At 43.5% G+C, this 23938-nt stretch overlaps 1 protein-coding gene across 9 annotated transcripts in view; it reads right to left on the reverse strand.

Annotated features, from left to right (window-relative positions):
* Ptprm (protein tyrosine phosphatase, receptor type M) overlaps positions 1-23938 on the reverse strand; it is a 699101-nt gene that overhangs the window by 356933 nt on the left and 318230 nt on the right. For all 9 annotated transcript variants that reach the window (XM_013353950.2, XM_013353949.2, XM_013353948.2 and 6 more), the window contains exon 7: positions 21231-21524. In XM_013353950.2, coding sequence (XP_013209404.2) covers positions 21231-21524 — 294 coding nt within the window. The remainder of the gene's footprint in view (positions 1-21230; positions 21525-23938) is intronic.

Raw genomic sequence — 23938 nt, forward strand, 5'->3', positions numbered from 1 at the left:
AATAAGAAGGTGAATCCAAAGACAAACATATAGGCATCCCCCTGAATATTAACCTTCATCAGGCGATGAAAGGAGACAGAGACAGAGACCCAAAGAAGGGGCATTCTTGAGTAAGAATGGGTCTCTGTGTATTTATTTGGGAGCTGGGTGCCGGCTCCCAAAGAGCAAAGAGGAAAAAAGGAAACAAACTAACAACAATATAGCTTGTGTTTAATAATTTTATTTATTCTTTAAAAGTTTGCTTTTATTTTATGCATATTATTATTTTTACTGTATACAATACACTGTGTGTATGCTTGGAGCTCACAAGAGACCAGAAGAGGGCACCAGACCCCTGGAACAGGATTTATACATGTTTCTGAGCTTCCAGGTGCATGCTGGGAACCAAATTCAGAGCCTCTCAAGCGCTGCTGAGCCTTCTCTGAAGCCCCTTAGTAATAATTATAAAGCAATCACAGATATTGAATATATCCCGCTGCTTTTTTTTATAACAGCAACTTCACCATCATCCGCCAGCTCACATAATCACAGCCAAGACCACTTCCCTCTGCATAAAAAAAACCAACCCTTGTAAAACTATTGAACAACTGATATAAACAGTTAAACAGACTGTCCCGGGCTCAGGCTGCTTCAACCTTATCATTTTTTTCTTACCATATTTTGGTACAAAACGTTAACTATTCAGTTTTCATATATATTTAATGATTTCAGAAACATTCAATACTCTATTAGAAAGTGGGTTCTGTGTAGGAAGGTTCTTCCCAACAGTTGGCTCATGCCGGTGAGTGGCTAAAGTAGGGAAGGTTAAGCTACTGTGGACTCAGGGGTAAGTGTATCCACTGCCTCTGTGGCTTAGGGTATTTTAAACCCATGACACTAGTTTTATCATATTGGGACATTTCAACTAATTATCCTTTTCCAGACTCTGAAATGCAATCACAATGGGAGGTGGCAGAGTTAGGATGCCAACAGCTGACTTTGAAGGCACACCATTCTAACTAGAGTCCCTGCCCCAGAACACTCCCAGAGGACTGGGTACTGGGCATCGCCCACTGTTTCCTTTGCACCAGCTCAGTTTGCAATCTCTCTGTGCAGTTGCTCCTTGATACTGAGGCACCATAGCTCAGCCATTGCTTCTGGGCTCTGCCAAGCTAGACACCTCCAGCGGACGGCTTTGGCTGAGGACCTAGGCCTGCTGCTCCAGAGAATGCAGACACAAGCTTCTGACCAACACAGAGGGGCTGGATGTACTGTCGGGGTAACAGCTGGCAATCACAGAGGTGAGTGAGGCCCCTTGCGCTGCTTAAAGGGTAGACTGGGGCCACAGGCCAGGAAATATTCCTAGGTGACCAGGTACACGGAAGTACAGAGGCTGCTCTTCTCTTTTCTGAGACAACGAAACACATTTCAAAACCCTGTAGAAGGCTTTGATTCTGATATGTGTTAGGCTGAGCTAAGAGGCTTTAAGCCCCATGCCACTGGTCCACAGTGCTGAGGCCTTCAGCTGTAGAGGATCTGTTACTCACCCTTATTGTGAATTCTGATAAGCTCTCCAGACTTCTTGAAAGACTGTATTTAGTCTATCTATGTGAGCACTAACCTTCGACAGCTCTTCTTTTATCTCCCAACTTCAAAGTTAATTTTGAAATGAAGGTTTACTTTGCTATGGAGTTCGGAAAGTTTGATACTGTCAGGGACAATGGGCTGAAGTTTCTAGAAATGCATTTCAGACTCTGGAAGAAGTTGCATTTGCAAGGCACATCCTCCTCCTTGGCAGGAGGCTAGGATTCCTGAAAGAAGCATTGTGTACACTTGGCTCACAAGTTCCTGGAGGCCTCCTACTCGGGGACCCAGCATCAGGTCAACTCTTTGATTGTTAATCACCATATCAAGTTTTCCAAGGATTTCACATATTTGTGTCAATCTGAGATGAGCGGTTACTTTAAGGCAACAGAGAGAACCACATTGGCCATCAGGCACATTAGGAATGGGATCTCAAGTTTTGGATGAAAGCCGAAGGTCACCTGACCTCTGGGAACTTTTGATTCCTGATCTGGAAAGGGAAGGTATTGTTATCTGCCCCACCATTATCTGGTCAGCTTCCAGGGAGAAATGTTGCTTATCCAAAGAAAATGTTTCTGTGTTTTCAAAAATGAACCTTGTAACTATGTTGACATTTGTAAGAAAAATATTCGGGTCTACATCCACAGAGCTTTTCTGATAGTTGAAATCCTGATCATAACACTACAACACAAACTTTTTCATAATTAAAGCTGAGGTCTATCAGTATGTTACAAGGGTTGGGGACAGATACTATTGATGGAGTACAGAATAAGACCAACAGGTCCACAGTAAATAGTGTGTTGCTTTTTAAAAAAAGGAGAAAGATAGATGCTGACGTGTCAAGAGTTGCCAGGTGTACTTCCTGAGGGCAGAAAAGGTTGACAGGAGGGAGTTCAACCACCGAGACCAGAAAACTGACCGCTTTAATGAGGATATGTGGCCTTTGGTCTAGGAAGCATATGTAGACCTAGCAGTCAATCAGAGTTCCACTTAGTGATTTGAAATAAATGTTTATCCGTCCGCAAAGGACAGAGCAACAAGCAAACAAACGGAAGCCTAAGAGCAGGTTATAACCTCCCAGCAGCTCTTAGGACAGACACTGATAATGGCCCTGGCAGATAAAACACCCCATCATGTTGAATGTCCTTGTCTGCTTACAGCTCTATGTTCTGTACAACTAATAACCCCTCTTGGTTTCTGTAGATTTTATCTAGCTCTGGCTTGACACAAGAGATCCTTTTTGTCCGGGCATGTTCCCGAATCAGTGCCAAATCAGGACTATAGGCTTTCCTTCACAATAGGACAAAAAGTCACATGGGCAGAGAATCACAAGATGAGACGTCTCTACAGAAGACTCGCTGCACACCAGACTTCTGTGTGACTCGGTAAGTCACTCCAGTTGTCCAGATTCTCTCTTCCCATTGAACAGAATAAACTTTGAAGACCTCCATTGTAGCCAGGTGTGGTGGTGCACGGCTGTAATGCCAGTACTCAGGAGGCTGAGGAATGGGAGTTACGAGTTGAATACCAGTCTAGGTGGCAAGAGTCTGCCCAATAAAAACAGATACAAACCCATTTTTTTTTCTTTCAAGTGTATTCTACCTGAAACTGTGAAGGGTCCAAGATGTTGGCCATCTTTCTACATAACATGCAAACCTGCTAGTTCCATGGATTCTGGCCAAGGAGGAGAGATGCTTGCACCCGAGACACAGTTTTCAATCCAGACACAGCAAAGGGTAGGAGCTTCAAGTTCCTATCTGTTCCCCTGACCCAATGACCCAAAGGAACATCACTGAGAACTTCACATAGATTAGATGTTTCAAGATCACCTTGCTACACCAGAAAAAAAAAAAAAATCACAGAAGAGGGCAAACTTGCTTGCCTTCTCCTCCAGAGGGACCCAGCATCTTGTCATGGACAGAATGCAAATTCTTCCATGCTTCAGGCAGAGACACCATGTTTAGTTCCCAAAACTGTTCACCAGACAAACACCTCTAAAACCTTTCCACCACTAAGGCTGTTAGTGTCCGTCTTACTTAGGGTGTCTACTGCTGTGAAGACACAACATGACCATGGCAACTCTTATAAAGAAAACACTGACCTGGGGTGGCCCGCTTACAGTTTCAGAGGTTCAGGCCATTATCATGACGGTGAGCATGGTGACCTGCAGGCAGATGTGACGCTGGAGCTGACAGTGCTACATCCTGCAAGCAACAGGAAGTCAACTGACTGTCACACTGAGGGAAGCTTGAGAAAAGGACATCAAAACTGGCTACCACAGTGACACACATCCTCCAACACCTACTCGAACAAGGTCACGCTTCCTAATACTGCCACTCCCTTTGGGGGGCCATGTTCTTTCAAACCACCACAGCATCTCTGATTGCAAGATGTGTTCAAAAATAATAAGTACGCAAGAATAACAAAGAATGGCATCCTGCATAGTTACAATTCAGAAGCCATATAAACTTTCTGTTGTAACTAGACTCATGATGAAAACCAGAGTGTGAAGAATCAACTCCTAACCGATTGCCATTGCCAAATAGTCTTCATCCTTACTAAAATCAAGCTTTCTGGGTTAGAGAAAAGCAAGGTTCCTTGCAGAACTCAGCTCTGATTCAGACAGTCTTTAAGGAACGCAGACAAGATCACATATAAAGCTCATCCCATTTTCTCAGTACTCCTTTGACTTTGGATATGGCATTTAATTCACATCTCCAGCACACTGGACCCTCTTGGCTACCTCGTCCAAAATGTTTTCCTTCTCCTTGAAGGATGTGTCATTTTTCTTTTCCCTTTTTCATTGACATTGCCCAGAACAGCTTTCAGTTCCCAGCAGAGTACAGCAGAGGGCACACAGAGTTCCCTGTGCTGGCCACGCTGACCCAATGCAGCGTCCTCCTCACCATCGTCCCACTGACACGAGAGCTTTTGTCACAGGTGACAAACATATGCTGTCGCACTACCGAGAGCCACATTCAGATCAGGGCACGGTCTTGGTGGGGAACATTTTGGGAGTTGTGGTAAACGTACAGAGACACACATCCATCACCGCAGTTTCCTATGGAATATTTTACTCCCCTGAATAACCTCTGTGCTTTCCCAACTCTGCCCCCCCCGACCCCCTAATCCCCGGCTACCTCATTCATTTCTATTGGTTCCCGTTTCCCATAGCATCAGCAAAACCAGGTATCCTGGGATTTTCAAATTGGGCTTCCTTCCCTTAGTTATGTGCATCTGAGTTTCCCGTGCCTCCGTGACTTGATCGATCATTTCTTTAGAGCACTGAATACTGCTGCCCTGTCTGTACAGACTGCAATTTCTTTATCCATCCACATACCGAGAGGCGTTCTTGTGGCTTCTAAATTGGGCACTTATGAATAAACCTGCTAGAGAGACCCACATGTAGGCTTTGTCATAGACATACTTTCTTAGGTCCTCTGGATAACTACCACACAGCATACTTGTTGGTCTGTATGGTAAGAGCAGCCCACCCTCCACAATGGCTATACCATTTTATCTTCCCATTGGCAACAAATGAGTGTTCCTATCATACTCGGTTGCACATCCAGTGTGGCTTCTGCTCTGGATTCTGCATTCTGGTATATGTTTGTGGCACATGACTATGAGCTCAATGCCCACTTCAGGAATTCTCACCCAGCAACAGCAGCGTCACTCTGAAGTCTGTGAGTTTCTCTGGAGCCTGTCCTTTGTGTTTCTTATCTTGTCTCAAGTGTTTAGGCTCAGGAATGAACCCATTATGTTAAACACTTCAGGAAAGGGACAGTTATTATTACTATTAGCCTTCAAAGGACCTAAGGGACAGAAAGAAAGGAGTTTTGTTCTATGCTCAGGAAACTCACCTGTAGTTCCCTCTGCTAATAATAACAAAGCCTGTGGCCTGAGGGCAACTCACCACCAGGCCCTGTTTGTCATAGAAGCTGGTGAAAATCCATCCCTGGTCAGGCACTAAAGGCACTAAATAAATCAAAGCCTATGGAAACCATCCTTACTGATGAGCTCATTTGAACTGAGTCGTTACTAATCGCAGCTCAAATGTCCTAATAAATTTGTAAAATCCCTTTGCTTACTTTAAATCTACCTTGTCTCCCAGACAGTGTTAACTGAAACGGGGAATAAAATAAATCAGTTCCCCTAAATTGTTTCTGTCACGTGTTTTGTCAGGAGGAGGAGCAGAGCGACTGACCCTGAGGACCTGTGCGCTCAGCTGTGATGGCTCCTGGCTCCTGGCTCCTGGCTCCTCCTCTTTCCCCGGTGCTGATGTTGGAGCTGGGGGACCCAAACCTCCCATCACTTAGTGTCCCGAGGGAACATGGACCATTTGCCTTGAACGATGCTAAGAAGAAAAAGGAATCTCCCCCAGAAGTTCCCTTGGCCCCACAGTTCTCTCTGACGACAATTTCATTAATTAAATGTTACTTAATTAACTTATAGTTAATATGTTCAATTAAATATTGTGTGATTTAACATATTAAGTATAAAACTTAGCTAAAAATGTCCAATGAAAATTTGGAAAAAAAAAACATCTCAAAATAGAAAGTAAAATTTATGAAAATCTTAAAAACTTTCTGACTCCATTGGGAGGAATAACTGCCTCTCTGGTGATTTATACAAAAGAAATTAATTTACTAGGATGGTTTAGATTTCAGTGACTGTTTACTAACACACCAGCATATTTGAACAACCGAAAATGACACAACTGGTACATTTAACTACAGGCTCTTTCTCTGTTATGATGAGACACAAGGGCAAAGTTAAATGGCCTGGGGAGGTGACCAGCTTTTCCAGAAAGGGCTCTTCCATTCTAAGACTGGAACTTGTCCTAGTTCTCACAGGCAAGGTTAATAATGTACTCTGGGGTCATTCAAGACTTCAGCCTGCTGTCCCACTGTGGACCCAGCCTGTCTGTTTAACCCGCCTTTAAGAAAACAAGGTAATAATCAGTCTTACTTGTCTTGGATTTCCCATGCAATCAGCTTTTACAACCTAAGCTAATGCATAGCTGGTTAATCTTAAATCATGGGCTCTTTATGCCCCTGGCCCAGATTAATGCATATGTATCATTTATTCTGTATTTGAAATTGCAAATACAGCAGAAGAAAGCAACTTCCCAAAGTCTACCACAAACGTTGAAAACAACCATTTAGGAGGATATTCTATGTTTGCAGTCTGAGTCAGTTGGGTTCAGTTGGAGTCAGTGACTTAATAGATACGAAACTCTGTTAGAGATTTCCATGAAGAATCCCATTCCTTCCCCACGTGACACTTTCTGTGCTCTTCAATAAAGGTAGAACACAGCACCTGTTGGGGACAGTCACATAAACATACCAAGACAAAATTCAGCTACACACAAGGACAGATGCAGGTACAGGAACAAACAGATTCAGGCATGCACAAACTCAGACTCATCCAACAGACAGAGGGAGCAAGAAGTAGAGAACTCAAATCTGAACTTGGGAAGTGATATTTCATTGGCATTTTAATAAATAAAGCTTGCCTAAAGATCAGAGAGTACAACAGCCCCACTGGTCAGCCTTCCAGACCAGGCAGTGGTGACACACAGCTTTAAGCCCAGTAGCCAGCCCTAGAGAGGAATATAAAACGGGACTCACTCAGAGTCTCATTCTGAGACTCCTGAGGGCAGGATCATCATTTCTGACTGAGGTAGAGGTAAAAGCCAGTGGCTGGCTGCTTTGCTTTGTGACCTTCAGGTTACTGTGGTGGGCAGCTGCCTAACCTAAGTACTAACAATGGTCATTGCCCCAGGAAAAAGACCTACAGAAAGATGGGTGAATTCTTTGGCCTTTACATCATACATGTCCACATAATTTTTCTTTTATGACTTCAATGATTAAAGAAAATCACTGATGAAAAATAAACATTCATAAATAAAGCTTTATTTATCATAAGTTCATAATCTACATCATGAACAATATAGTCTAGCCACAAGATAATGAAACGGCAACATGTAATACGCAACAAGAAGATGTATTCATATTTGTGTCTATTCTAGTAATATATTATGCTAGAAAGGATTTCCAAGGGAGCTATAAACAGCTGTCTCCAGCATTTGCCCCTATCCGTAAGAAAGAAATACTGCTATCTGATCAATAGAAACAGTGCTTGGATAGTTATATGGCTTACGTTGCTCATCCAAAACAATTAACAATAGGACTGGAAGATCAGCAATTTTGATCAAACAGTTCTATTACCCTTCTTGCTTTAACAATAGGCATACACATGTATTTGCAGATTTCATTTCAGTTATATGCATTATTCATTTTTAAAGCTTTCCTTTCACTTCCAATTTAACCCAATAGGTGTTAAAATTACCAGTTCTTTTTATCCTTAAAATTAATCTGCAAAACTTGCTTTGCAAACCAGGGAACATGGCTACCGTTCAGGCTTTCATCAACTGTCTGCTGGGGAAACTCCAGCTCTCATTTATTTTCCATTTTTCCTTTGTTAATTTAGTCTTGGAAAAGACCAACAATTGTTGAAGTAGGGGCGGGGACTCTAGCAGAAGACCAAATGCTGCTGAGTATGTTCTAAAAAGTTCCCCATGAATGAGGACACACAGCCTGGGGGATGGTTTGTCTGGCAAGTTACAGGAAGGTAGCACACAAGGCATAGGAGCTACTTTTCAATGCACGACACTGGTGTGGGCTCTGTGCAGGCATAGCACCAAACACACGGACAAGTTCAGTAGGAGTGAGCTTTTCCTAAATATTCTGATGACACAGATATCCTGATAGGACCCTTGGAGTAGGGACACATGATAATGGAAAGTATCAGTGGCTTCTGTCGTTGCTTTTTACCAAATACATGGTAAGAAACAACTTCAGGGCAGACTGATTTTGGTTAATGTTTGAGAATAGAGTTCGTCACTGCAGAGGAGTGACGCAATGCCCACAGCGGTGGCTGAAGGATACTTATCCTCATTTATACCCGAGCAGACCAGGAAGCCTAGGACAAGGAATATTCACGTCCCTCTGGTTTTCTCTTTTCTCCCTTCTATTCAGTCTGGGCCTTCAGCTCCCATGATAGAGCCACTCACATTTAGGGTGGATATTCCCTCCTCATTCAAATCTGTTGGGAAATGTCTTCCTAGTCATATGGAGGGGTGTCTAAATTCAGACAAGTTGTCAATGAAGATTCACCATTCCTGGTGGCTCAGGAGCAATCCTCATTGTGGAAGGACTTTACCACGTGTTCCAATGTCCTGTGTCCCTAGCATCTGGACTGAGTGTCCAATCCCACCCAACAAGGGCTCTCCATCATCCAGAAGCCCATGCACGAATGAGCATGCTCATATCATCCCCTAAGATACCCAAGTCCTACTGCTCTAACCAAACTTAGTTTGGTTGATGTAGTTGCTGGGGCATTAAAGATGGAAGTGAGCAGAGCTAATGAGATTCATCATGTACTGAAGTGAGTCCACTGGTCTAGAATAGCGATATCACACACACAGGAATAAAGCTCTCACAGGTTCCCCCTTCCTTGGCTAATAAGCTATTTCCTAGCCTGATAACAACTGAAATTATACAAGCAGCATGTTCCCCCAGATTCTCCAAAACATGTGCTCATTTCTTGGATTTTGTTTGAGGACATACATTTATGCATTATTTTCTTTACAGCAAAATCTGATTTAATATATGTACATCACATAAGCCCCAAGTCATTCAGCTTCTTAGTCCTCACCAGAGCAGTATAAAACCTCGGTGATAGCATATATCAATTCTGTTCACTGATCCGAGTTTGACAGGGGGTCTACACAGGACTCACTGCGTTACTAGGTTACACTGCCAAATCGTTTCCCTGCACCGGCAAGTGTAATTTCCCCATTCTTGATAAGAAGCTGCCAGTATTGGTTCAAAGTTGATAGAAGGAACAGGAAAAAGGTTGAGGAATGGGAAAATAATTTGTTGAGGGGGGGGATTTTAGCTGTTAGGAGTCAGACCAGCACTCACTTCAAGCCAACCAGGCTGAAATGATGGAACCCCTGTAGAAGAGCATGTTTTCTAGATGTTCATAAAGGCAAAGGCTGAGTAAAAATCTCCGTGATAAATCATAATGCTAAATTATGTTCCAAGTTCCACCAAAAACCACAAGTATGCAGAAAAGATAATTATTCTTGGGGGCCCCAGCATAGTAAACTTATAAACAAGCTTATGAACAACTAGAGCGTTTGAGCTCATCTAAACAGGAACCATTTTGTTATCAATCTTTTTCTTCCTTAAATGCACAGACGATTTAGGAATGATTTAGATGGCCCAGAGTCTCACAGAGTTCAAGGATGTCATTACAATTTAGATCTGAAATAGTCACCAATGGTCCATGTGTTCAAGGTTTGGTTTCCGCCAGCAGCCTTACAGAAAGAATAATGGAACCCTGAATAGGGAGGCGAGTGGAAGAAAGTCAGATCACTAGGGTCCCTCGCTGCCATTTTCCGGTTGTTTCTGTGTACCTCGGTTCCCATTGTGAGGTGTACCACTGCCATGAGGCATGCATGTACCATGTTCTCCGGTATAAAATATCCTGGTACACCATCATGCACTGTTTAGTCCTGTTCAAAGTGGGATCTGGGAGAAGAGTTTTCTTTACCCAGATTCCCCTACATGTTCATTTCAAGTATCCTCAAAATTCCTTGTCCTGAACCAAGCTGCCACACACCCCCCCACACCTCTGTGACAGGGAGAAAGAAAAACAGTGAACAGCTAAAGGTTTTCAAAACACTGCATCCTTGAAAAGAGCTAGAGGCTAAAGCATTTCCAACAGAGGTTATTATATTCGCTCCATGGTATAAAACTGTATGCCATGGGAACAGGAAACCAGAGGCTTCTGACGGCCAAGCTCACAATCAGCGTGACTGTCGATACTCCCCCATGGGACAATGTTCCACAGTCTACCAGTTGTTTCCATCAACCTTCTACTTGTCACTTCTTCTTTAACTTCTGTCTGTTACGTGCTTAAGGAAGTTACTCATTTGAAAGCAAAAGTAAGGCTATCTTACATCATTCCCTGGACCACACAGAACACCCTACCATGATGTCCTGGGCTGCCATAGGCCTGAAGATGAAGGGTCAGCCAACCACAACCCAAGTCTTCAGAAAGTAGGGGCCAAAGTCCACCTTTCCTGCATACAGGTTGATTATTGCAGGGATCACTGCAGGAAATGGAACCATTCTCAAACACCCCACTCATTTTGGGCCCATACTCATCATACAGCGGTTGCTCCTCAGCGAAGGAATAATCACAACAGTGCTTCCACAGGAAGCTGTTAGACTATAGCATCAGCAAACATCTGGATAAGTAGGTTTCTAACGGACAGACATGGCAAGTACAGTCTGCAAGATCTCTGTGATTTTTTCCAGTGTCTGAGTGCTGTCACACAAACAACGGGGTTCCGTCCCAGGCTGCAACACTGGCCATCCCTAGCTCCTCATAATTTTCTTCTGCCCCTCAGTTTCCTCTGAGCTATGTAGAAATCAGTCTTCTGAGGCTTTAAGAGCGGCACATAAAAAGCTCAGCAGTAGTGTACTGTGCTCATTTTGCAGGCACGAGGAGGTCTATGGTCCTGCAGAGAACCGACTGCCCTTTCCAAAGACGTCAGCAATAACTCCAAAAACAGCTGCTTGTCTGCCTACACTCACTCAAGGGGCACCCAAACCCTCCTACAGAATTGCTACCTTTGGTCCATTCTACCCCCGCCCTGACCAAAGTGTTAGCTGTAAGTCTTGGGGGGCAAAAACAGCTGTCCGGAAGGCTCTGGTCCACCCTGCATCCTGAATTCTGTCCTGACCTGCAGACACAGTGGGATGCCATCCAAAGCAAAAAGTGTTTACATCTGCATTCTAATAGCGAACTTCCTTCTAACGGTCTTTTAATGTTGATTATTTTAAAAGCTTCTTAATAGTTTAATGTGTTACAAATGCACTGAAAACATGTTGCCCTTTGGCAGAGCCATTTAAGAATTAGAACACCTTTAATTTTTTTCCCCTGGCAAATAAACTTAAATTATAAATGAGTTCTGTTCTGTTCCATTAGATCACTGGCCTTTATCCATCCTGTATAACAGTCATAATTAAATCAACTCTTACCTGCCCCCAAATTCCATGGGTCAGGAGTACAATACATACTGTAATGGGGGTGACAGCTGATAAGAGATAAACAGCTAGCTAGTCTTCTGCAGGCACTTAACTGAAGATCGGTGTTTCTCCCTCAAAGGAGGACTAAGAGCAAAGAGCAAATGCAAGCGGAGAGAGGCCAGCATCAGGAGAAGGACAGCATAGCAGGGTCTGAGTTCCATATACTCCCCCCTCCCCTGCTAAAAACCCACTATTACGCATTTCTATCACGCAAATCTAATTCATATTTATTTAAAAGGAGTCACTCTAGTGTCCGGAGGGCACAGAAAATTCTATTGCAAAACCAGCATTCCCAAATCTCAGGACATCTAGAGGAGTACGGCAGAATGGCCCACAACATTCCTTCACCACTTCCAGCAAAACATAGATTGGGCTCTCAAGTTGTAATAAGAGCCAAACCCCCATGGTGGGAGTGTGGAGCCCTACCCTGAAGGGACTCAGTCCTTTTTTCACGGTCTGTTCAACAGAAGTCCTGTCAAGGACACAAAACAACTATACAAATAGATGCATTCAGGTGCAACAGGACAATTGCCATTGTGAAAGTCAGCAGAGAGGCTAAACCGCACAGCACCGTAGGCTGTGCCCTTGCTTCCTTCCCACAGGCCGAAGCAAAGGACAGTTGGCCTGTTCAACACTTTGTGTTGCTGAGGATGTTTGTATACAGTGAGACTATGTAGCACTATGCCACCAAATATGAATTTTAATGTAATGAGTCAGACGTTCTCACTGCAATTATTTAAAAACTTGAACAAAGTCTATAAAAGAAAAAAACCACAAGCATACGTACATCTGCACGAGAGCATGAAAACCCATGCCCCCCCCTTCTTAGTATAAAATACCAGGTTTATAAAATAGACACACTCAGCTTGTACGCATCACTCCAGCATTGCTGGGTTTCAACTCCATCCCAACTGCACGTTGCGTTTGACTCACTGAAATTTATCTAAACACCAAGGCAGACTTTTCAGCAAAGACTTATTAATTAAAAGCCAAAGTCAGTGCTTAACAACTCAGAATAGGTCATAAAAAATAGGTCATAAAAAAATCCCATGGGGGGGGACCAAAAAGCACAACCAATCTGTGTGACAGGGTGGCTATCGCTGGGAACTCTGGTAAGTGGATAAGTCACTTAAGACAAATCCTTCAGGGTTCCAGATGCATAGCACATGTAGACCGTGCGTTCAGAGGGAAAAGGCAGAACTGTGGGCTGCAGGGGCTGTCCGGGGCCAGTGTGGCCTTCATGTGAGCAAGCGCAGTATAAGAGGAAAGCAGCTCAGTGATTGTTGAATGGACCCACCACTACCCAAGTGGATATTAGACCCAGTTAAGGTGACGAGGGTTATGTTTTGTGTATTTTACAACCATGAAGAAGGAAAATGGCTTCTTCCTCTGTCTTAACCCCATTTATAACTACCTGATGTTGTACTTTACTCATATGAATTTGAGTGTGCGTGTGTTTACACCATTAGTATTCCAAATATATAAACATAACATCAGAAATCTCCACCTTCGGCAAAATGCCTGACACTTAAATGATTAAGAGTACTTTTTAAAGTTATAATTACTCATTTTTCCCAAACATGTTTAGTTATATTAATCCCGAGGACCTGAGTTCAGCTTTCTTCCAGCTTGCCAGTTATAATTATCCCTTTGTTAGAGATCGGTATTCCTTAACTTCCAGGGCGAGTTATTAGCAAGTCACTTAACCACAGCTGGCCAATAACCAGGATACATGGAAAGTGATGTCCCCAAATAAGACACCCACAAAGTCAACTGTGAAAACAAGTCTAACAATATTATCCATTTTATTACTTCAATTACTTATCACTAGATGGCCCGGGGTAAAAAGGATGCTCCAAATTCTACGAATATAATATGCTCTAACAGAAATCACACACTAACCTTCATTTTGCTTAACTGGATGCTAAAGTAATTTTAATTCTCTGAAGTTATTCAACTATGGCTCAACTGTAGAGCTGGGAAATCCCTGGGTGTGTACAATTACCCTGAAGCCAGCTTCTGACTATGCTTGTCTTTGAAAACATAATTCATACAGGTAGGACACTTTACTGTTCTCAAAGAACCTCACTGTAAAGGGTATATCCTGATCTTCATCTACATTTCTGATGCTGTGGGCAGGGATTGGCTCGGTCCCTGTTCAGAGATGAAGAAGTGGGCAAGAACAAAGGGCGACTGGACATGTTCCCATGGAGAGCCTGTGCCTGCACTTGGAAGTAACCGCCAGAAATACAAACAGCCAATGCTCTGGAGAGATGCTACTCATGATCCCCATGGAAATCTGACCCAGTGATGAGAATGTATCCATGAGCCTTGGGGAGGAGGATGGGTAGAAACCAGGGCTCAAGCTAGATACAGTTTCATGGGTGTCACCATGACAGGACAGAGCTCAGTGCATTACAGACACCAAAACACAGACTGGCTAAAACAAACGGTTTTCCACAAGTCTGTCAAAACTGAATTCTCAACGCTAGGCAACTCTGTGAGCCCTGACATCAAAGAGCAGTTCTCAGGTTTTAGTTTCAAGTACTCAAGTATTTCAAGTATGTAAAACACTTCTAAAGGATCTTGGGAGAAAAAAACAGGTCCTCAACATCAAACTCTTTTGAGTGAACAAGTTAAGGCCTGGCTTGGTGGGGTAGGTCTGTAATCCCAGCTTCTGAGGAAGTGGGAGCAGGAAGATGGCAAGTTCAAAGCCAGCCTGCATGACTTAATAAAACCGTGCATCAAGGTAGGAAGTAAAACCAGAGCAGGATGTAAAACACAGTGATGAACACACCAATTGTATGTATGTGAGACCCTGGGTTCGATGTCTGGTGGCACAGAGAGAAAAGTCAGATGGCTAAAACAAATGACAGTGTACTTTGATTGACTGGTTGCTATAGTTACAGCCCTGTCTCTGCAGCTGCTCTGCACCAGAAAGCAGCGGCGGCTACAGCGGTGGCCTTGCAATGACGCCATAGGAGCTGTACCGTGATTATCTGTTTGGTAGCTGCATAGAGGACAGTGGCTTTCCTATGACCACAGGGCCAGCTGCAGCACAGTCAGTGCAGACACAGGAGGATGACAACTAAGGAAGTTGGCTATAGTATCCACATTCACATTGTGGGTTCACCCACAAAGTGGCTTGCTAACACAAAATCTAGGTTTGGAGTAAGAGACAGGCTTCAAATGCTATTCCTGTGGTCATAATAAAATGGAACCATGATGCTCCCGCCTCACGCTTTTGAAAAGGTCACTACAGAACTCTACCAGTGTTCAGAGCTTGACAAGCAAGATTATGGAGCTCTTGAGCATGGATAAAGTCAGAATGAAATCGGAAGATCTGCAGGATGGAAACAGATGATGGATCACTTCTGGAGACAGAGAGTAACGAACAGATGAATCACAGCATCTCCAGTTTGATGACATCTTCAAGGTCAGGCTCACTCTGTCATTGTCAACACCAGAATCGCATTCTATAATGTCAGGTTCTAGATCAACAAATCAGTCCCTGCCCACTGCGTAAGGTACCTTGTCTTGTCATCCTTTTGCCACGATCAACGGTTGTGGACCTACTAGATCCTGGCTTATCTCCCCTGGGTGGTAGTGTCTTTGGGCAGAGTTGTGGAAGATGCAGGGTTCAGAAATGAATGCACTGATTTCTGTGGGAGCCCACCCACACTGTAGAATGCTGTCGCCTCCTACAATACTGGTGTTTTGTTTTCCTAGTACAACCTGAGATGATGGTAGTTATCTTTTTGAGAGAGGTCAAAGCTTTACAGCAGTGGTTCTCAAACTTGGATGACCCCTTTTGGGGGGGTGTCAAACGACTCTTCCACAGGGGTCGCCTAGGACCACTGGAAAACAAGGATATTTATGATCTATCACAGCAGCAAAATTACAGTTATGAAGTAGCCTTGAAAATAATTTTAGGGTTGGGGTTCACCACAGCAGAGGAACTGTATTAAAGGGTCGCAGCATTGGGAAGGTTGAGAACTTCTGCTTTACAAGGACAATTTACACAAACTGTGATGGGGGTTCATGTGTGTCTCAGCCGCATCCCCATTGGCTTCTTCATATAAGCTTTAACATTGCTCCGATTCTACATCAATATTCTTGCTGACTTCAACCATACAAGCAAACGTCCTTCCGTCCCTTCTGTTCTTCACTCAGTTTCATCCACAAACTGTCCCAAGGCATTTTCATACATTGCTGGGGGAGGCTGAGAGGGGCTCATGGGTTTTGAAGGTCCATGACTCTCTCTTTGTAAATGCTGTAAGGTGCTCACCAGACATGGAAACGCTTCCTTGGACAAAGAGCTAGCTCTCAGTCTGTAACTGCAGGACCCGTCTTTTCCCCATCTCTTTCAGCAATGCCACACGGACCACCAACAGCCATCACCAGTCCAAACTGCACATTGGCTCAAAAGTCTCAGGTCAAGAAAGGTGAGCTGTCCTGCGTCGTACAGCAAGGAGTCTCGTGACTTCAATTTCGTCACCCACCTAACATGCCTCCTCTCTCATTTCTCACTTCAACTCTCTCTCACCTAACATACTTCCTTCTATTTTCTAAGGTCGACTCCGCTCAATTGCAGCCTTTTCAAAACATTCTCTGTCAGTATTTGACACACTAGGAACACACTGGGCAGAGCTTCACGAGCAGGCAACAAGCAGAGTGGATATGAGGTTGCTTGTTATTGGAATCCCTCCATCAACTGAAGATTAATTCTTTTAGGGACCTGAGTCAGTGTGCAAATATCAGTTGAAAATGGGTTTTCATTTATTCAAAGGGATTGTCAATCTATTGTAAAAGATGCCCTGTCTCTTTGAAAGCCATACATTTACACACCCTGCAGAGCTATCAAAAGGCTTTCTAAAAATATATGCATGCATTAAAACTGGGGAAACACAGAGTTGTGTCAATAGCTGAAATGCTTGGACACAACACTAAGATGAAAAAATCGAAACAAAACCAGGACCTGGAATGCTACGTGGATGGGGCTGTGATGGGGATGAGGCAGATCAGGTGCCCTCTCCCAGCAGAAGCAGGAGGAAGTAATATATTGTGTGCCCCAAACAGAGCTGATTAGAATAGCGTTGAAGTTATTTCTTATGGGGCACACTTGGAGGTGGACAGGGTCTTATGAGGGTTCTACAATCTCACATGAAGAACAGAGGTTCTGCTCTGGATACTTCAGAAGACAAGTGTAAAACCAACAACAGCCCCGGAAGCAAGCCTGATTTTGAAAAATGCTATCAGCAAATATAAAATCATATGATCCCTTGAGGTTCAAAAGCACCTTGCTTTCTTTCTTTCCTTCTCCTACCAGGCCTTCTCTCTGCCTGCCCCCAGTCAGACACCCTGTAAGTCTATATCCACTTCCTAACACTTGTGTCCTCCTAATCCCCTCTAAGATCCCCCTTCCCCACGCTCCTTTACCCTCTCCTGGTTTCTGGGGTTCCATGGTATTTACTCAGAGTTGAGGACTTGGAGTTTGGTACTGCAAACGAGAGAAAATGTGGTGTTCATCTTTCTTGGTCTGGGTTACCTCACTCAATACAATCATTTCTAGTTTCACGCATTTACATGATTCTCCCTTACAGTTGAATAATATTCCATTATGTATGTTTCGCATGTTCACTGTCTGCTCATATGTTGGCGGATATTAGGGAGTTTCCGTTTCTCTGCTGCGCAGAGAGCAGCAATGGGCATGACTAGGCATGCATCTGTGGGGTATGATGCGGAGTCCTTTGGGCACGTGCCAAGGAACGGTACAGCCGGGTCATGTGTGATGTGGAGTCCTTTGGGCACGTGCCAAGGAGTGGTACAGCCGGGTCATGTGTGATGTGGAGTCCTTTGGGCACATGCCAAGGAGTGGTACAGCCGGGGCAGTGGTAATTTTACTTTTGGCACGTAGAGGATTCTCTGCACTGATTTCTATAGTGGCTGTACCAGTTATCCTTTCAGTGAAGGAGTGAACGGTGGATAAGGGCTCCCCTTTCCCCACATCCATTTGCTGTCAGCTGTTTTGTGACTTTAGTCATTCTGGTTCGGGTGCAATTTGCTCTCCTCTGATGGGTAAGGATGATGACTACCTCTTCATGTAGTTCTCAGCCATTTTTCTTTCTTCTATGTTTGGATCCCTAGTCCATATTGTTTTTTTAAAAAATTTGGGTCATTTGTTTACTCTTTGTGTGTGTGTGTGTGTGTGTGTGTGTGTGTGTGTTTGTGTTTGTATATGCAGGATTGTCAATCCTCTGTCCGATGTGTAGCCGGCAAGGATTCCCTCCCATTCTGTGGGATTCTCGTCACTCAACTGATTTCTTCCTTAGTGGCACAGAAGTTTTTTAGTTATATAAAGTGCCAATTGTTAGTTGTTGGCCTAAATTTCTTGGTAAATCGTGTCCTGCTCACAAAGCCCCGTTTACACCTATATCTTGGCTGCCTACAAGATGGGTTTTTCTAGCACTTTTGGTGTTTGGGGTTTCAAATAGAAGTCTTTGATCTAATTGAATCCAATTTTTGTGAAGACAGACAGACATTGGTCTAATTTTATTCTTCTGCCTGTGGCCATCAGTTTCACTGGCTCCATTTGTTAAATATCCTGTCTTTCTTTCTTTCTTTCTTTCTTTCTTTCTTTCTTTCTTTCTTTCCTTCCTTCCTTCCTTCCTTCCTTCCTTCCTTCCTTCCTTCCTTCCTCCTTTCCTTCATTCCCCCCCACCCCTTGATACTTTGTCAAGCATCAGATGGCCATAGTTATGAGTATTTATGTTTGGGTGTTCTGCTGTCTTCCACTGACTTATATGTCTCTCTTTGGATTGGTACCATATTGATTTTTTTTACCCATTCCTTGATTTATTATTTATTTATTTAAGATTTCTGTCCCCTCCCCGTCACCACCTCCAATTTCCCTCCCCTCCCCGAAGCAACTTCCCCTTTCTCATCAGCCTGAAGAGCAGTCAGGGTTCCCTGCCCTGTGGGGAGTCCAAGGACCTCCCACCTCCTTCCAGGTCTAGTAAGGTGAACATACAAACAGCCTAGGCTCCCACATAGCTAGTACGTGCAGTGAGTACCATATTGATCTTATTATTAGAGTTCTCTAATATTTCTTGAATTCTGGAAAAGCAATCCTTCCAGCATTATTCTTTTTTGTTAAAGATTGCTTTGGCAATACAGGACCCTTTCTGCTTCCATAAGAACTTTAGAATTTTTTTTTCTATCTCTGAAGAATGTTGTGGGTGCTTTGGTCAGGACTGCATTCAATCTGTCTACTGTTTTAGGTGGGATGGTCATAATACTAATTCCACTGAGCCATGAACACATGATGTCTTTCCATTTTCTAGTTTTGAGCAGCTGGTCAGGGTAGTCTAAGTCACTCCCAAAATAATGCAGATTTTCAACGTCATCTTTGCCTCTCAGCGAATGAGGGTGGGGCCCCATTGCAAAGACACCACACACTTAGGGTATATGAATTGGCTGACTCCAGCTGGATCTGACTTCAAAGCTTCTTTCCTGTGGTCTACCCTTTATGGTTCCAGAAAATACTATGTAAGGTGCAAAGAGAGGGAAACAAGCAGTTCTACCCGGAGCGACACCTAGGAACCATAATGATCACCGGCATGGCTAGATATTTTTAGAGGTGCAAGACTTGGCACTTAAAAGTCGGCGGCAAGCAACAGCTGTCTAAATGGACTTAGGGCCCATTCAATAAGAGAGAAACCATTCCTGGTACTAGACACTTGCCAGTTTCTGGGTCTACTGAGCTCATAGACTTTATAGAAGAATTCACTGCCACTATTTTGCAAGAGCAGTGCAACTCCTTACCACATTCTAAATCTTATCCTTATACCCACAGAGAGGAGTAGCTACCTCCTCCCATCACAGAAGCCTTTCATTATATAGCTAGTATTATCCACATCACAGATAAGCATGAAAACAAGTGCAACTGTCAGAGGTCACTGACGTCATGGGACTCAGGAGACAGCTCCATGCTGAAGTGTTTGGCACACAAGCATGAGGACCCACGTTCAGTCCCTGCACCCACTTAAAAACCAGGCTTGGGAAAGAGTCCTTGTAATCCCAGAGATAGGGAGGTAGAGACAGAGATATCTGTGGCTCTCTGGTCAGCCAGCCTGGCCTAATTGGCGAGACCCAGGTCCCGGTGAGAGGTATTGTCTCAAAATTCAAGATGCAAGATTTCTGAGGAAGGATATCCTAGACAAATTCCACACGCACACATACATACACCTGTGTACATGAACAAACTACACATACACAACTGCGTACACACAAACATACACGCAACTGTGTAAATACAAACACACACAACTGAACACACACACACAACTGTACACAATACAACTGCATACACACAACTATATACATATACAAACTGTATATATCCAACTGTTCATAGCACTAGATGCATAAACATAACTGTCCACACCGTGTACATACTCAACTGTACACATTGCTGAATATACACACCACTGTATATACATACAACTGTACACACATACAATTGCATACAACTATACACACAGCGGCATACACACACAACTATACATATACACAATTGCGTACATATAACTAACTATACACATAGCTGTACACAGACACATTATATTTGAGATCCAAGTCTTACTATGACAGTAAATCCCTTGACAGCACCCACTGGCCTTTGAAAACTTAGAGAAATGAAGCATCAATACTGCCCTCTTACCTGACACTATCTAAAGCATTACGTTAATGTGTCAAACTCCATGGGTTCACCTCTCTGCACACAATTCAGTATAAGGCTTCCTGCTCACTATGAGATCGCCATAAGGATTTCCTTCCTCCCAGACAGTCACCACTCAGAAACAACTCTGACTTGTAAGAGATTCTTCTTTCTAGCAACCATAAAATGTTACGTTTTGTTGTCCATCAACCTTATCCTATGCGGCTTGCAAAACAGCTTTGGCACAACTAAGACTTTGCAATCCAAGAACCCAAAGACTACACACAGTCCACCAATAATTCTTTATGATGTCAACAGGCTCCTGGTCACTAGCCAGCAGCCATGCCTCACATACCCATCAATAGAAACAGCTCCAAGCTCTCTGAGAGAATCTATCATTTCCCAGCATTGCCCTTAATTAGATAGAAACAGAAAGCAGAGGGGCTGGAAGAAGTGTCTGACCCATTAGCAGATATCATTAAAGTAGATAGCCTCTGGAAGCCTTAGGGACCATCCCAGTATCAATTGTGTGGTACCCAAAGCAAGATGTAAATTAAGAACAGAAAACAGAAGTAGAGACAGGTTGAAAGATAGACGTTCTTGAGGTCATGGGCCCTAAAGTTGAGTGCTAACTTGTGATTCATCTTAAGGAGTCTTTTTATACCTGCATGGGATGCAGGCAGAGCTGTAGAAAGAGTGTCATCCAGCTGTGGGATCCAATACGGACACCAACACCAAGGGAGACCATGGCCATCAGTAAATTGACTCCTGGTACTCACCGGCACACTTGGTTCTTGTTCTCAGGGCTGGCCCAGGAGATCCAGTGCCACCCTCCCCTGGTCTGGTGAGAAGCACGCTGATTTCATACTCTGTGTCTGGGTCGAGGTGGCCAATTTTGTAACTTGTGGAATCCACCGGCTGCCGATCGTTCCAGCTCCCACTGGCTGTGCAGTACTCGACCTCACGAGCCACAATGGGTCCATCCCCATTGATGGAGTTGGCATTGAGCTGTATCCACAGATAGGTTGCTCCGACAGAGGCAAGTTGGGGTGGAGCAATGGGAACAGGTGGTTCTGAAAACAAACCAAAGAATTATCTTTCAGGTATTTCTGTGTTCAGTTGACAAAGAACTAGACATGTATCCATGATGACGGAGTAGAAGATATTAAAAATTAGGCATTGAACTGATGAGAGGGATTTTGCTTTGTTTAATAAATGTAAGTACAGTGGTAAGGATTTAAACACGGTTCAAACCTTACCTTTCAAAAAGTAATGAAGGGGCTGGAGAGATGGCTCAGTGGTTAAGATCGCTTATTAATCGTACAGAGGACATGAATTTGGCTCCAAGGACCCATCTATAATGGTTGGTGGCTCACAACCATCTATAATACCAGATCCAGGAGATCTGGGGATCTAATGCCTTCTGATATTCTACGGTGCTTATATATACATGCAAAAAAGCCCACTATCACATATATAATAAATAACTCGTAAAAAAAGTAACAAAGCTAACTTCAAAGCTACTAAGGAAAGAGGCAGGAGGCTCACTTGAACTTGAAAGTTCAAAACCAATCAAGGTAAAACAAGACACAGTCTCAAGGGGGGAAATGAGCAGAACAAGGTATGGTCGTGGCTCAGTTGGTAGAGGGTCTGTCTAAGGTGCAAGAGGCTGTCAGCTTGCCCCCCAGTACCCAGAGTGGTGGTAGTGGTGTACACCTGAAACTTCAACACCCTGAAGCCAGAGGCAAGTGGGTCAGAAGCTGAAAGTAATCTTCAGAGACTGTACAGTGAACTTGAGGTTAGCCCAGAGTACATGAGTTACTATCTAAAAACAACTAAATAACCCGCCTAACTTGTTCAAGTGAGTATGCCCATAATCAGTCTCAGGACAAAATACATAAACGTATTTTATATTAAAGAAGTTTTTTTATTGTCACTAAAGTCACTAATGAAGCACTCTTGATAAGGAGTATCATATTCCATTGTTAGCCTTCCTGATGATTAGGGTTTTCTACATCCTTAAATTGAGTTGGCACACTCCTGTTATACCATACCTGGGATTGGTAGAGGCAGGAGGAACAGGAGGTCAAGGCTAGGCCTTGGCTACTTGGGGAACTGAAAGCCACATTCCCTTATGTTTATATTTAGTATCGTCTTAAAAGCAAGGCGGAAGTCATAGTTTATCTCTTCAAACATCCATTTTCCAAGGTGACTCACTTTCCCTAAAGATGTTACAATGGGCTCATCTAACTGGGGAGAGAATTGAGCATACAGATGTCCTACTGTCTGCAAGGTATGAGTTTTACTAAAGTCAGAGTAGCAAAGGATGCTCAGAATCAAAGAACACCCTACACCCAGCTTGGTAAAAATTAAAGGCGTCAATAGCAAACATCCCCTCCAACTGGAGAGTCTCCTGGCCCGTGGCTGGCTGTTTTCCTCAGCATCGTCTAAGAATGGGGAGGCTGGCCATCTTACCTATAAATTACCTCCCACCTTATTAATTAGACGCCAGCTGACTGCCCCTCTGGGTACCAGATGACAGAATTCTGCATGCCATTGACACTCTAAGTGGTCCCCCACACGATGGATGAGATCATGTAAGAAAATTCCGTATTTTGTACCCAAAAGAGCTGTCATCCAGGAAAAACCTAAGCTCTTGTGGTTTCTCCTCGAGTGTTTTCTACAGGGGAGGTTGGGCTTTTTCAGTCTCTCCTTCTCAGTTCCTTGGCAAGCTCTACTGAAATAGGGCACAGCCGCACCTGCTCGCTACAACTTCCCCTGACCTCTCAGGGGGCAGACAAGGCCAATCCAGTCGCAGCCCTGCTTCCTGCTGAACAAGACTGAAGGAAAGGTAGTATCACCCGGGGCATGTGAGGTGAGATCACCGCAGGTTGATCCTTAAACACCACTCCTCCCCACCCAAGAAACCAACATCAGTTCTTTGCTTTCTGTGGGGAGGAGGTGTCTTTGCTCTTTTCCATATTCAGATAAAGTGCCATTGACTGGAAAAATAGCTCATTAGGATAAATCACACCAAGACCTCATATTTTGAGTGAATTTTAACTAAGAGATTATGAATGTGATGTAAATGCACTAACATATTGAATTTTTATTTTGAGACAGTCTCTTTTGCTAAGTTGCCAGGCAGGCCCTGAACCTGTGACCCACCAGCATTAGCTTCCAGAATAACTGGAATACAGGCCTTTACCGCTAGACCAGACTAAAATATTTCATGATTCATGTAAAGAAATGCCACAAAATGAATTCTAAACCAGGAATGAGAACTTGTGGCTATAAACACATTACATAGTTTTAACTGCTACCCCGAGAATGGGCAATACATAGATATTAGTATGATATTTAATTATATGGAAATTATACATGAAATATATATTTCAAATGAATCCAAGATATTGTGTATCTCCCACAAAATGTTTTCTAATGCCATTGTAGTGGTATATTATTTGTATTTTGATAAATCTTGCCT

This window comes from Microtus ochrogaster, unplaced genomic scaffold, assembly GCF_000317375.1.
Source record: "Microtus ochrogaster isolate Prairie Vole_2 unplaced genomic scaffold, MicOch1.0 UNK20, whole genome shotgun sequence".
NCBI lineage: Eukaryota > Metazoa > Chordata > Mammalia > Rodentia > Cricetidae > Microtus > Microtus ochrogaster.